This window comes from Miscanthus floridulus, chromosome 5, assembly GCF_019320115.1.
Source record: "Miscanthus floridulus cultivar M001 chromosome 5, ASM1932011v1, whole genome shotgun sequence".
Classification (NCBI taxonomy): domain Eukaryota; kingdom Viridiplantae; phylum Streptophyta; class Magnoliopsida; order Poales; family Poaceae; genus Miscanthus; species Miscanthus floridulus.
In genome coordinates, this window is record NC_089584.1 from 16,360,020 (window position 1) to 16,374,675 (window position 14,656).

Here is a 14,656-nt window from a genome sequence, read left to right on the forward strand (position 1 = left end):
TGGAAAAGGGACTTTTGGACATGCCTTATTTAGACTGGTGTAGTCTACGCACATTCTCCACTTCCCATTTTTCTTCTTAACTAACACAGGATTAGCTAACCACTCCGGATGGGACACTTCCTTGATGAATCTGGCCACCAAAAGCTTCTGTACTTCCTCGCTGATGGTCCTGCGTTTTTCCTCATCGAATTGGTGCAGGCGCTGCTTCACCGATCTAGAACCGGCCTGGATGTCCAAGGCATGCTCAGCGACCTCCCTCGGTATGCCCGGCATGTCTGAGGGACTCCACGTGAATAGATCGGCATTCGCGTGAAGAAAGTCGATGAGCATGGCTTCCTATTTGCTGTCGAGGGTGGCGCTGATCCTCAGTGCCCGGTCGTTGGAGCTGGTGGGGTCGACCGGGACGAGCTTGATGGCTTCTGTGGGCTCGAAAGTCCCAGCGCGACGCTTGGAGTCAGGCGCCTCACTACCAAGCCGGTCGAGATCAATGATGAGGGTCTCGGCTTCCACGAGAGCCTCGGCGTACTCGATGCATTCGACGTTGCAGTCATATGCATGCTCGTACGTGGACTCGACCATGATGATGTCATTGGGACCTGGCATCTTGAGCTTGAGGTAGGTGTAGTTGGTGACCGCCATGAACTTGGTGTAGCACGGCTGCCCTAGGATGGCGTGGTAGGTCCCTTTGAACCCAACCACTTCGAAGGTGAGGACCTCCTTGCGGTAGTTGGAGGGCGTACCAAAACAAACAGGCAAGTCGATGCGCCCGAGGGGTCGCATGTGTTTCCCCGGCATGATGCCGTGGAAAGACGTGGCACCACCCCGGAGCTACGACTGGTCGAGCTCCAGGAGCTCTAGGGTGTTGGCGTAGAGGATGTTGAGGCCGCTGCCTCCGTCCATCAACACCTTAGTGAGCCGGGTGTTGCCAATGATGGGGTCGACGACAAGTGGGTACTGCCTGGGGTTCGAGACATAATCAGGGTGGTCATCCTGATCAAAGGTGATCGCCTCTCGAGACCAGTTGAAGTACCGGGGAGCGGCCACCTTCACCGAGAAGACCTCCTAGTGCTCCCTCTTTCGCTAATGCGCCGTGAGGCACGCTGAAGGCCCACCGAAGATCATGAAGGCGTTATGCACCTCGGGGAACCCGTCGTCCTTGTCGTTGTCCCTATCACCAGCGCCCCTCTTCTTGGCGTCTTCGTCGAGGAGCCCAAGCTTGGCGTAATAACGCCGGAGCATGGTGCACTCCTCGAGGTCGTGCTTCACCGGGCCTTGGTGGTAAGGGTAGGGCTTCTTAAGCATATCGTCGAAGAGCCCGGGGCCTCTAGGGCCTCGAGGATTTTTGCGCTCTGTGGCTATGACTAGGCTGGCCTCGAGGACTTCCTGCTTCCCCTGGTGACCCTTCTTCTTTTTCTTGGCGAGGTGGGGAGCCGAGGCCTCGGGGGCCTCATCCCTCCGCTTCCCCTTGGCGTCGTTGTCGAGGAAGATGGCCCCAACGGCCTCTTCGCCTAAGGTGAAGTTGGTGGCGATGTCGAGGAGTGCGACCGCCGAGGTTGGCACATTCTAGCCCAATTCTCAGACCAGGTCTCGGCAGGTGGTGCCGAAGAGGAAAGCCTGGACGATAAGCCATGGCTGAAAGTATGATTGATTTATTGTGAGAAAAAAATACTATTCGTTGGCTGAAAAAGTACGGTTTATAGGCCAAGCGAACAGGGTGATACTGTCGGTGTTTTAGACCGACGGGCCCTCAACCAACTAGTAAAAATGTACTGCGTGCCCCTAATCCTGGATGGTGATGCAAAGAGACACAAGGTTTATACTAATTCTGGCAATAGGTGCCCTACGTCCAGTCTGAGAGATCAATCTTGTATTCCTTGAACCGAAATGCTCGTATTAGGGGGTTACAAGCAGGGCGAGAGAGGGAGCTAGTCCCAGGTCTCTGTGAGGAGTGGTGCGAATTGCTTGAGATGTTGATCTCAGGCAGCGAGGAAGCGTGCGTGTTACAGAGTGTCGCTTGCGCGAGTGAGTGAGTCTGTCTATCTATGTTCATGTTCGTCTATCTCATGAACTCGTCCCTAGAAACGGCCCCGGTCCCTCCCTTTTATAGTTGAAGGAGGGACAGGGGTGATACATGGGGTTGCTACATAGCGTTGTGCGAACAGAGGCGGCATGTCCGAGCCCTGTAGCCTGTCACTATGGCGGTATGGTTGACAGAGTGGTCCTGTCCTTAATGCACTGGGGTGACGCACCGGTCACACCCGATCCTGTGCGACGTGGGAGCTCCAGTGATAGCTTGATGCAGGGCATGGCGGGCGATGTGCCGGTTGCTGTGTGTTGGTCGTGTAAAGAGCCGAGGCTCAGTTGGTGCCAAGGCTGAGCCATCGTGGGGGGCTCGGCGGGCGCAAATCCCGAGGTTGCCGAGACCCTGAAGTGGATTGTTGAAGCTTGGAGGGAGTAGTCGGTCCTATACATTGATTCCGAGGCTATAGTGACCCGGACTTGACTCCCCACGTCGTGTTGTTCCTAGGAGCAGGGGTTAGGTAGCATAGTGTAGTGCGAGCATCGGTCGTGGGCACAGTACCGAGCACAGCGGCCGGTAACCCTGCCCTGTCCTGTCCCGGACGGTATGGTGTTGATGCTGACTTCCCGTCTCATCGGTTGCTCTGCTGTGTCGAGCCGTCGTCCTGGCTGATGTCACGGGAGTGGTTGGTCACATTAATTGGGTGTGACGTTCTGTCTGGGAGATCGGTCGAGGCGGAGGCGATGGGGCTGTTGCCGAGCCGGCCTCGAGCGAGACGGAGAATTGATACCACGTCCGAGGCCTTACGTGCAGGGCCTCGAGCGAGACAGAAAATTGATGCCCTGTCCGAGGCCTTTCGTGCGAGGTCTCGAGCGAGGCGGAGGTTCGGTAAGCCGTCCGAGGCCTTTCGTGCGAGGCCTCGAGCGAGGCGGAGAGTCGGTGGCCTCGGACAAGGCCGGGGGTTAGCCAATAGTTTGTCTCTTGGCTTCGAATTTGACGGGGTTTAAGCGATTTTTTTTTTTTGCTTTTTGCTTAGGGGACCCCTTTTTATGGTACCCGACAGATACTCTTCAATAAGTACACTAGAACCACACACGATTCCAAGATATAAGTTATTTTAGCTTTTCTAATTGCATAACTTTTTGCTATGTATCCATATACTATCTCTAGTAGAAAAGCTAAAATTCAGTTTTTCCCTCACTTTTTTTTGCTAAGTCTGAATTTTGGCCATGTGAAGTTGCTCATCGTCTGCCACAGCACGCAGCTCATGAGCTGAACTCAAGGATCTGTTGCAGATGGAAAGCAATGCCTTGTCGTGGCCAGCCATGGCTGCCATGCCCCAATAGCACGCGTAGATGAAAACTGACCTCCGAGCCACTGTCATGCAGCTCCAAGCTGCAGCCACCTTGATGCACGCATGCCATAGACATGTTGCAGTTGCCTCTCCATGATCGCGCCATCCTCCAAGCGTAGCTGGCCTACAACCTGCGCCTCCACCACCAAACAACTCTTGCGGTAGCTCCAAGCGCGGGGGCGACAGATCTGACCGACGGGACGCCGTATCCACGCACACCTGGCCGGAATCCTGCTGGCAGTCACTGCCCCGTGCAGGCCTAGTACGGGAGCCCCTCAGAGAGAGGGGGAGAGATGAGAAGAGGACCTAACCGCCACCGTCCTTGCTCTCCGCTGGATTGCAGCGTTGAGCTCTAGCGACGACTGGGAAGTGGAGGCACGAGGGAGGGGGCGACGTTGGGGGAAGACGGCGCCGCCCAAGCCACCCCGTAGAGAGCGACATGGGGGCCTCTCGCGAGACTCGAGGGTGCTGTAAAGTTGAATCTTTCTTTTAGAAGATGGCTATATCCTAAATCAAGGGATCAATGGGAGTTGATTTTAAAAAAGCTATTATGTTTCAATTCTCCCTAAATGAAGACATGCTCCAATGGAAATAGGATAAAAATGTGAAGATTTTACATTACTATAATAATCGGAAATGAGACTATATTTCCTATAAACATAAATGGAAACGGAAGGTCTCGCCAAAAAATAAAAAAATCGTCATGTGGCTCGTGGAGAATAATGCAATCTTAACTAAAACAATTATTAAAAGGGGATGGCTTGATGATCCTAATTGCGTGTTTTTGTGATACCAATGAATCCATCGCTCATATGTTCTTGAGTGCACTGGTGGAGCCTCGTAGAGATGAACCCGGGCATTTGCCCCCTTCCTTTCATGCTTTGTCACTGCATATGGTATTGTTTATATCCTGTTTGCTCTATGAAAAGCTTCTTTGTGAAGCTGCGCATGGAGAGGGGGAAGTCTAGGTTGTAGAGAACAAATAGAAAATGAGAGAAGAGCCTACATCATATTGTTGCTACCTACTATAATTGCCGTCTAAGTGTTGTGTGGCCAAGGTTACTTGGGGAATAATTTGACCTGCTTTGGAGGCAATAATTGTGGCGAAGGTTATCTAGATCCAAACTTGTTATGTTGAGCCTTGGAGAATAAATACGGCTTGAAATTTGGATAATATTTGGGGGAAATCGCCTTACCGTTCGCGTGTTGCAAAAATGCTCATGGTTCTTTTGAGTTCTGACGAGTGGTGGCTTCTCAACGTGAAAATTTTACAGCTCTTCCATTTGAAAGTGCAAGAAATATAGAATTATAGATCGCCCTTTGAGGGTGACCATATAACAAAATCTTGAAAATGTACGCGTTTTTCTATATCTAATAATAAAGAGGTAAAATTTTAACCCATTTTTTCCGTGTCCATTCATTTTTTTTCGTCCGTCCTCCATTTAACTACCGAATAATTGAGAGTTTCTTCCGTCCGGGAATATATAAAACTCGTGCTCAAACGAGCTAGAATAACTCCCGTCTAAATCGATATGAACCTGAATAGAAATCCTAATCGAAATAGACTCCTATCGTGCGGGACTTTTTATCTTGAGTAGTGAATAGAAATCCTAATCCAAATAATTCTAAAAAGAAATCCTAATCTAAATAGGAAAGGATATCTCTATTTCTCTACTCTTCTACCTTTACCTATATATATCTTTATTTTCTTTCCTATTTTTCTTTCCAGAAACGTTCAGACTTTTCTGATTTTTGCCGTAGAGACCTTCTCCGTCACGAACGAGAGGACGTCAGGCCTTTTCTTTTTCAATGTGTTTTGTCGATTTCTGTTTTTTTTTTAGTTCCGGTTAGAATCCTTTTCATGTTTTTGATGTCTATTTTTTTTCAGTTTCAGTTAGAGCCTGTTTCGATGTCTTTTTTTAGATTTCTTTTTTCTAAGTTCCATCTTGTTTTCTTCGGTCCCGTTCGTGATGACCTCCAACGTGATGGACTGCAATACGAATTCATTAGGACAAATACAATACAACTACTCAATAAATTGAATACAAATTAGGTTAAACTAGACACCAATTAAACCATATACACAAGGTATCATATTTGTAGGCGAGGAAGTGCGAAAAGATGCTGAGGTCGAAGCAACGGTGGCGCAAGGCGTGGAGACAACGACGAGGTCAGGCAACGGCGGCACTACATGATGAGGCAATGACTTGAGCGAGACTGAGGCGAGGATGACAGTGACGACGCGGGGCAGGGAGACCGGGATGTGGACGAGGCTGCCGATTCGTTGGGGCATGCGATCACTGAGGCTCCGTCGCATAGAGTTGTCAGGCTGTGGGGACGCCGTCACGTGGAAGTTGGGGGCTCCGTGGCCGCCGGGGTGCCGTGACCGTCAGCCCGTCAAGACTTTGTGGGTGCCTTGGCAAGGCTTCAAGAGAACGAAGTTGGAGCCCTCAGGTGTGAGTGGATGCCGCCTCACGACTCCAAGCTAGCAGATAAGGATAGGAAAGAAGATAAAAAAGGTATTATGAACATTTTATAGTTTTTACCTACCATAAGGACATGTTTTACCAAACGTCTCACCAAAACAGTTTCATCTCCATCACTGGAGCTGCTTATAGAGTTGACGTAAAAAAAGCTGCTTCATTGGTGATATTCTTCATCGATTGATTGTGTGCTATTGGTCTTTGTTTTTTTAACAAAAGTTGCAAGATGAAGTGTTTATACCCTATGTAAATTCCTGGTATGCAGTATGCTCAGGGCCTGTTTGGCAGGGCTCTGGCTCCTCTGAAAATGGCTCCGGCTCTGCTCATCTAGAGGAGCTGAAGCCGTTCTGAAAAACGTTTGGCAAAACGGCTCCTTCGCACAAGACGACGTGAACCCACAGCAAGGAGCTGCGCGAAGCTCGATTTTTTAGGCTTCTCCTGCGCAGACAAAAAATGGCTCCGGCTCTTGACCGGCTCCCCATGCGGAGCCCTTTCCAAAACAGACGTTTGGCACAGCTCCTGCAGAAGCCGGAGCTGAAGCCCCCTGCAGGAGCCCTGTCAGAGAGGCTCACAACTGCATTTGTTGATTCTTTGATGTTATAATTGGGAGTGGAAGTGAAAACGTGTGCCCTTGACCTTCGTGTACATAAGAGAGTCCCTACGCTATGTCATAAATGCAATTGATTACTTAAATAGAAGAAAATATATTAACTAAAGATTATTTATATACATTTTAGCATAATTTCGTGTGCCATAAAAATATAAAGATGTAAATATAAAAACTATAGTTTTCAAGACAAAGAAACACATAGATGTGAAGGCTTTAGATGAGGATGTACCTTTCTTTTCTTCCATTGCAACGTATGGGTTTTTTTCTCTCCTGGAACATCGATAAATCGGTCTGTTTGCTGGTTGGTTTCTGGACTGGTTTGAGCTGGCTGGTGTTGGTTTATTGTGAGAGAAAAAAATGTTGGCTGACTGATTTGGGCTGGTTGAAATCAACAAACGGTTGGTTTATTGTGAGAGAAAAACAATGTTGGCTGACTGATTTAGGCTGCCTGAAAACAACAAGCGAACATGCTAAATATGTGGTACAATATAATACGATTTCGCTGGGATCTCTGCTGAGATGGGCTCAACCGGCTTCTTTTTTGATTCAGGCTCAACCGGCATCTGGTACCAGGCCCAAAACAAGAAGAAGCTGCCCCTCGGGCCCCGCCTTGTCCGTCTCAGAAGAAGCTGCGAATGGCCGCCGGCCGCCGAACCGAGACTCCGAGAGTACTAGCTTTGCAGCGAGGGCAGAGCTGGAAAGCGGAAGGAATCGCCGAGGCGAGAGGTGCGCATCGAGTCATCGACGATGGAAGCATGCAAACGCACCCAAAAGCGTCTCGATCCGCCGGCCGCTGCTTCGGCGCCCCATGTTCCGCACCGCTGCGCCAAGTGCCCACAGTAATGCCATCCGCCGCCGCTGGATCGTCTCCACCCGCGTTGCCTGTGTCCGTGACACACTCCTACTACTCCACGGCTACAGCTTTAATTTATCCCCAGCTGCGTAGGAACACGAACATTTTTTTTTATAAAAGGAACAGGAGGGCAAGGAGCCCCTACTGAAAACTTAAATTAAACCAAGGAACCAAGTACAAAACAAAGGAAAAAAACACAAAAAAGGAAGGAGCATCCTCTATGAAAGGAACACGAACAGTTATCTTTAATTAAAAAGAAAGTGGCGAATTGGGATACTCATAGTCATAGCACATCAGATTGAAGCAATCATACCAGCAAAGATTCGATTAAGCTTCCCCGGCACGTGTAGCTATTTTAGCTTTTGCTTATAACTAGCAAATATGTTTCGTGTGCTGCAACAGGACCTAATATATTTTGATATCAGATTTCGTATCGTTATTAGACACAAGTCATTTCTAACTTAAGTCACATATAAAAATAGAGAATGCACAGATATTTTAAAAACAAAATAGGATTAAAAGAAACTCTTCGCTCTTTGATCGTTTTTGTGGCTTACAAGCCGTTTGATGTTGTTTTGTTGTGAGCGAAAAATACTATATCGTTGCTGATAAGCATGGCTGATACGATTAAACGAACATGGTGAGATAGATTTAGATGGACTAGAATCACTTTTTGCTTTCTAATATGTTATATTATAATATATATAGGCAGATATAGATAGATAGAGATACTCCATATATATAGTACTCCATCCGACCAGAAATAAATATCGGTCTCACGTCTCATGAGTCAAATTGTAACACCCCGGTGTTACGATCTCATTTAGCACCGCGTTTTAGGCCTAATAAAATTTACCGAAACGATTATGTCGGATTTTAAAATTTTAAATTATGTTTAAAATATCTGCTAGCGATTCTAGCAAGTAAATGGTGAATGGCTTATTCTGTTGGATTGAGCATGAAAACAATTTTTGTTACAAAATAAAATATCACTTGTAATTAGAACTGAAATAAAAATTGGGAGTGAATCGTGTTAAAACTTAAAATAAAATAAATAAAAACCAGCTTTTCGTGTCAACATCTGAGATTATATTTAAAAGCGCTGTTGTCCTTGCTGCACTGTGTTCTGGACGTTTGAGTACAGTGGTGCGTCCCCCTTTCTCTGAATAAATCCGTCATCCAAATTATTAACGTCGCGCCATGGCAGAGTGAAGCCGAGTTAGTCCTGCCTCCCCGCTTGCTCGCTCTCTCGGACTCTGCTTGTTTTTACGCCAGTACTCCCTGCTCATCGCTGCTACTGCCGTGTACTACCTTTTACCTGTCTCCGTTGTCCCGTCACTCTGCAACGTTGCTGGGGGCACGTCGCGCGGTCCATAATTAATGGAAGTTGACCGGGCTGCTACTGTCGTGCACTACCTGCCTTGTTGTTTCCGTCGGACTCGGCCAAACTTCAGTTGTTCCTCCTTTCGTCTTCTTTCTCTGATGGTAGTGCCGAGTTCCACGCCGCATCGCGCGAACGTCGCGACACCAGCTACTTGTCCTCCCTTGTCCCCGTCCGTCCTCTAGCGTGTGTGGGACGTTTCCCCTTCCTTTTTCTTCTCTGCGGCCGGGGAGAGCCATCACAGCGCTGCTCCGTTCGATCCCCCCCCTTGCCGTACGCGCAGCGCGGCCGCGTCCCCGCTGCTTGTGCCAGCAGCGCCATCCCCTCTCCTTCCCCCTCTGCCTTGGTCCACCGCCGTGGCCAGGCGCACTCGTGACCCGCGGCTCTCTCCCGCGCGCGTGCGAGCCCCTCGTCCCCGCGCGGCACCCGCTGTCCCTCGGCGCTGCTTTTCCGCGCCTCCCACCGCACTCGGCTTCGTCGCTCCCCGCTGTGCCCGTGCGTCCCGTCCCGCGACGCTCGGTCGGACGTGACCCGTCCGCTACGCTGCCCTGCCGTTCCGGTTCCGCTGATGCCGTTGCCGCCTCGTGCTCCCGCCACTGGAGCCGCAGCGCCCCCGCCGTGTCCCGTGCTGGACCGCAGCCGTAGCGCCTCGCCGGCGTTCGCGCCGCCCCCATCTCCGAGCGTGAGCAACCGCCCGAGCCCCGGTCCGCTTTGGACCGTAGCCGTCGTCAATGCGCCCCCTCCTGCGCTGGCCCATGCCCTTGTCGTGCCTCGCCCGAGACCTGCGCAGCTCCGCTGCCAGGCCGCAGCCGCGCCCGTGTGCCCTGCAGCAGCGGCTAGCGCACGCGCCGTCGTCCTTTCCTTCCTAGCTGCTACGACCGCGCTCCGTTGTGCCATGCCGCAGCGCCCACGGACCGCAGCCATGCTCCTCCACCGGCGCAGCCTCGGGCGGGCGTCCTCGACGCCTCCGTGGCTGAAGCCCGCTGTGCCCCGCCCAGCACGTGGAGAGCCATGTCCGCCGGCTAATCCGTTGCCGTGCACGTGCGCAGCTAGGGTGCTGTGGGCCACCGCTGGCCATGCCACCGGTGCCTGCGTACATGGACAGGCCCGCCGCTGCCTCGCGGTCGGTTTTCCGCTATTGCCGTGCAGCCCCGGTCGGGATTGACCGTCGGCCGGTGCTCCCCTATTCCGACATCTGCTTTTGGGGAATGAAAGCGAAGGTGAGAAAACTTGATTGAGGTGGAAGCCGGGGGTAGATGAACTTGTCAGTGGGTGTACAAAATAGCAGTTGGACCTTTTCGTAATTTAAGGAAAGTTCGGGGGCCATTTTGCATATGTGTCGCGCCTTGTCTCCGTGGCTGGGCCACTGCTAGCGCTTGGGCCGCGCACTGTGCGCTGGGCCACGCGCCCGCCTTGGGTCGCTCGCGCACCGCCCGCCTGGGCCACTGCCCCGCTCCCCGCGCTGGGCCGATGCCACGTGCCATCTGGGCCGACTGGTCCTGCCTCCGCTGGGCCATTGCCGCTCCCGCACCTGGGCTGGCTTGTGGCTGCCGCTGCTAGGCCGCTAGCGCCCCACCGCGGCTGGGCCAATTTAGTTGCGCCGTCCCTTTTCGATTTATGGAGCAATTTTTAATTTAGTTCATAAAGTGAACTTGTACAATCAATATAAATTTGTATAGTTGTCCAAAAATTATGAAATAAGTTTTGTTGGGTTCCTAACATCATAAGCTACATGTTAGTATATTTTCTTCATATAGTACGATAATATTCTTAGAAGCTATATAATTAATTTAAGGTACTTAATATTATAAAATATAAACTTGTAGAAATTTTCATGATAATCTGGTAATATTGTTGAATCCAAAATTTGTACAGTAGGCTCCTAGCAATATTAGCTGCTCACCATAATTTTTGTAGCTCTAAAATAATTAGTTGCTAAATAAATAATAATGCTCTAATTCGAATAAAGATTAAATTGACAAAATAAAATAAAGAAACAACTTTGGTTTATATAACTAAATTAATCGTTGGGAAATAACGCCTTATCCGACAATGTGTACATGTAGCCTAAATACGGCCATCGTTAGAACTAGCCCGTTAACTCGAGCGGCGTATGTCATATTTTATGAGTCACGGTTACAGTTGCCTAATTACATCTTTGTATTGCATCGCATGCATATCATATAGGCACGATGATGGATCAACAGATCGATCGAAGGATGATTAGGAATCCGAAGATGATGTAAGGGTATTCTCTCCAGAAGATGATGCAATGGGTTTCTATCCAGTTGATGATGGATGGTCTGAAGATGCAGATACTAACTTTTAATATATCTTACCCAGGCAAGCCCCGATGCATAACCCATACTTTTCTACAATTTAAATTATATTTGTGCATTAAGTTTTAAGGAGTTGAATGAAACCCACTTGTATATATCTTTATCATATGAGTCTTACTAGTATGACAGGATCATGTAGATTGCTATGCTACAGGATTCCGGTAGAAGTCGGGTGATTGTCTGTCACTCGCGAGCTATAGGAAATATGTTACTATATCATTATCACTTGGAAAATATAAATGGTGGAGATGAAAAATAGTGACTGGACAGGGATATAGTTTGGGTATTGGTGGGTGTAAGAGGTTGTGTCGCCGTGGACGCGGGGCATAGCTTGGTTACACTGTTTTTCCTGTCTGGTCGGTTAAGGACCGATCGTTGCATAAGATTATAGGCAAGTCACAGACTTATTATCCCGAGCACATACTTGTGTATGGACGCTTGGAAGACTTGTTGCTCTCTTGTCACGGATCCGGCTCTTTCCGGACCGACTGTCAGGATTTTATTTTGGTGGAGGAGGTTCTTGCATCGCACTGAGTCTGGGACTCAGGGGTGGGGGCTTGGAGTCCCAGTTTGGACGGTACCTGGACACCCGAGACAAGAGAGTGATGGGTTGGTCCTACTTGTGCCTTGGGTATAAGCGGGACGTGTGTTTTCGGGGTACCCAGCTGAGGCATTGATTCACGAATCACCAGGCAATTCGGTACGGCTTGTCTACGGTTTAGCATCGTAGTACGAACTGAAAGATGAAAGATGGAAGATGGACAAAGGAAATCTGATTGCTTACCACCTGCTTGAAAGTAGCACAGGTGCTTACATAGAATGATTAGTTAATGAACCAATGTGGCTATTAATAAAAATCGAATATAAGGACACACGCTTAGTAATGCTTCCTACAAATGCAATAAACCCACAAGCTAGATAGCCTTGCATATCCTTGGAGTCTTTTCTTTCCTCCTATCGGGTAAGTCTTGCTGAGTACAATTGAGTACTCAGGGTTTTATTCCCCTTGTTGCAGGTGATAGGTGGATGCTAAAGCTGACTCTTGTGTGTGGATACCTCCTGGTGGGCTCAGCGATGATTCCTTTACGCTGCGATCGTAGTTGTTATTTATAACTCTCACCAAATGCTTTTATAAATGAAAGTTTCATAATCTGTTGTCGTAGTTTATTTATCAGTACTTCATCATATCATGATTAGATATTCATTTCCGTTGTAATTCTGATCACATGCTTATATTCCGCTGTTCAATTAAATTGTTTATGACTCAGATAATATAATTATATTCCGCTGTTATAGTAAATAAATATTATACTCTGATGTTGTACTAAAAGTGATGTGAAAAATGGTTAAGAATGTCGTAAGTTTTATTCTCTCATTTGTGATCCTGATAGCAAAAATGTGGATTTTTTTGTTCTCCCCTGGGATGTGCCCGACAGGACCGAGTAATTTAATGTTCTCCCTCGAGTGCTTAGTGTCTAATGGAAGACAAGCACTCCTGTGAGGCATTAGATTAGTCGGTTCTGCCACACAAATGTTTTTAACTTTGACTAAATCTATAAAAATATTAATATTTATAGTACATAATTAGTATCATTAAATACATCGTTCAATTTATTTTTATAGTAAACTAATTTAGAGTTGCCGCCGAATGCTGAATTGCCGGCGACGTTGGTTGAAGAAAAAAAAATCCCATCTGGTTCGCTACATAATCAGCATGCACATCCCCTATCTGGCGCGCCACTGTCGATAAAATCTAGTCGGCAGTCTACCGAGGGGTATACCCATGGTAGTAGAAGTAAACGCGAATAGTCCGACCAACTGGTCGGCGACGAAGTCAATGAACCTAGTGGTCCGACCAGTTGATTGGCGGAGAAGTTCGAAGGCCAGATGGTGCGACCACCCGGACGATGATCCTGCAATAAATATATAGAATGGGTAGTACATGATGTAAAAATAAATATATGAACTCGGCAATAAAGGCAGCAGAGCGGAATAAATAAACATTATGTTTATATGAAGCGTTCATATTTTAAATATGAGTATTTTTCTTCCAATTGGTTCTGTATTGTATCACCAGCCCCGACTAGCCCAAGCCCCATAGCACGGAGTGGCCGGCACCCGTGTACGCATAAGAGAAAGAGTGTCGCTAAGGAGCCGTTGCTGGCTGCCTATAACGCAGAGCATGGCTCGTGCACGTGTAGGAGCGAAGTCGAGGACAGGGCCATTTCTGGATAACACAAGTGAGAACGTGGCTGGTCGACGAGTTTATGGGGAATATGTTCAAGATATTACATTATGGAGCATCTTAAACATGGAGATATTAAACATGAAGACATTTAATTATGGAGAATAACCGAAGAAATAATAATTGGAGAAGCACGACGAAAACTTGGAAAAAATAATTGGAGAAAGTTGTATTAAATACAGATATAGGAGATGTACTTAGTTCTAGTCAAAACGTCTGGTCGGCGGCGTTGATGAAATTGTCCGGTCCTCGAGCTTTCTGGCATGTCGTTATGGCGACGTTCTTTGCGGCGATCATTATTGCGATGCAGCAGACGATCGGAGCGAGTTGTCTGGACGACGTCATCTTTATATTATTGGTCGGCCTTAGGCAGATCAGATTCAGGGAGATCGTAGTCGCATTCGATCTGATCGGAGAAACGATAGGATATGGCACTTTAATAGCCGACGAAGTGGAGTAATCGGAGTTGTAGTCGTAGTCAAGGGCGAGGACCGATGAGTCGTGATGGAAGACGAGGATGATCGCCGCTTTGAATAACCATAGAAGCGTATACACAGAGACATAAACATGCAATACCATACTAAATTGGAAGAAAGGAATAGGACTTAGCTTGTCAACAAGCCGCTGGGCGTGTTTGTGCTTGCGACCTCCATGCATGCATGCTGAGCGTGTATGCCCTTGTTTAGTTACCTAAAATTTAAACTTTGGCACTATATAAAAAGAAGATTTTCCATCACATCAAACTTGCGGTACATGTATGAGTACTAAATGTTGACGAAATTAAAAACTAATTGCACAGTTTGGTTGTACTTTGCGAGACGAACGTTTTGAGTCTAATTAGTCAACGATTGGATAATTATTACCGAATACCAACGAAATGCTACAGTGCGCTGCAGTGAACGCCGATTCCGGCGGCGCCAATTCGGCCGGCAACTAAACGGGGCCTATGTGTGTCCTCCTTTTTGCTTGTAACACATGCACGATCGTGACCACGGACCGCCGCTCGTCGTGACGGAGTCCTGTTGCGGGCCCGCTTGATGTGCGTGGTGGTACTTGGTTCCGTGATGATCCTTCCGTCGAGGGTGCCGCGCTCGGGGCTCATCGGCGAGGCTGAGAAGCCAGTGCCTGGAGCTGATCGGAACGGGACCGATTTTGCCACCAAACCCGATGGATCAGATCCGATTTCATTGGAGCAGAACTGCCAGGCGTATCGGCGGCTGCTGTTTGTTGCGCCGAGTCGCGCCGGACGAAGATGACGAGGAAAGCCCCCATCTTGATCGGACGTCGCGGCGGTCTTGCTGGTGTCACCTCCCCGACGGCGGCCTGTACGAGCGGTTGTACGCCTAGGGCTGTCGTGGAGAACGTGATGTT

The 14,656-nt window shown here is 48.5% G+C and overlaps 1 protein-coding gene across 1 annotated transcript; it reads right to left on the reverse strand.

The window, feature by feature from the left end:
• Nucleotides 1–336: 336 nt before the first annotated feature.
• Nucleotides 337–795, reverse strand: LOC136454320 (uncharacterized). Its single transcript, XM_066454775.1, has one exon. It carries the CDS (start codon nucleotides 793–795, stop codon nucleotides 337–339), a length of 459 nt encoding a protein of 152 aa, XP_066310872.1.
• Nucleotides 796–14,656: the final 13,861 nt, after the last annotated feature.

Excerpts from the sequence above, each read along its gene's own strand:
- LOC136454320 (XM_066454775.1), bottom strand. The coding sequence starts at position 795 with ATGCCGGGGAAACACATGCGACCCCTCGGGCGCATCGACTTGCCTGTT.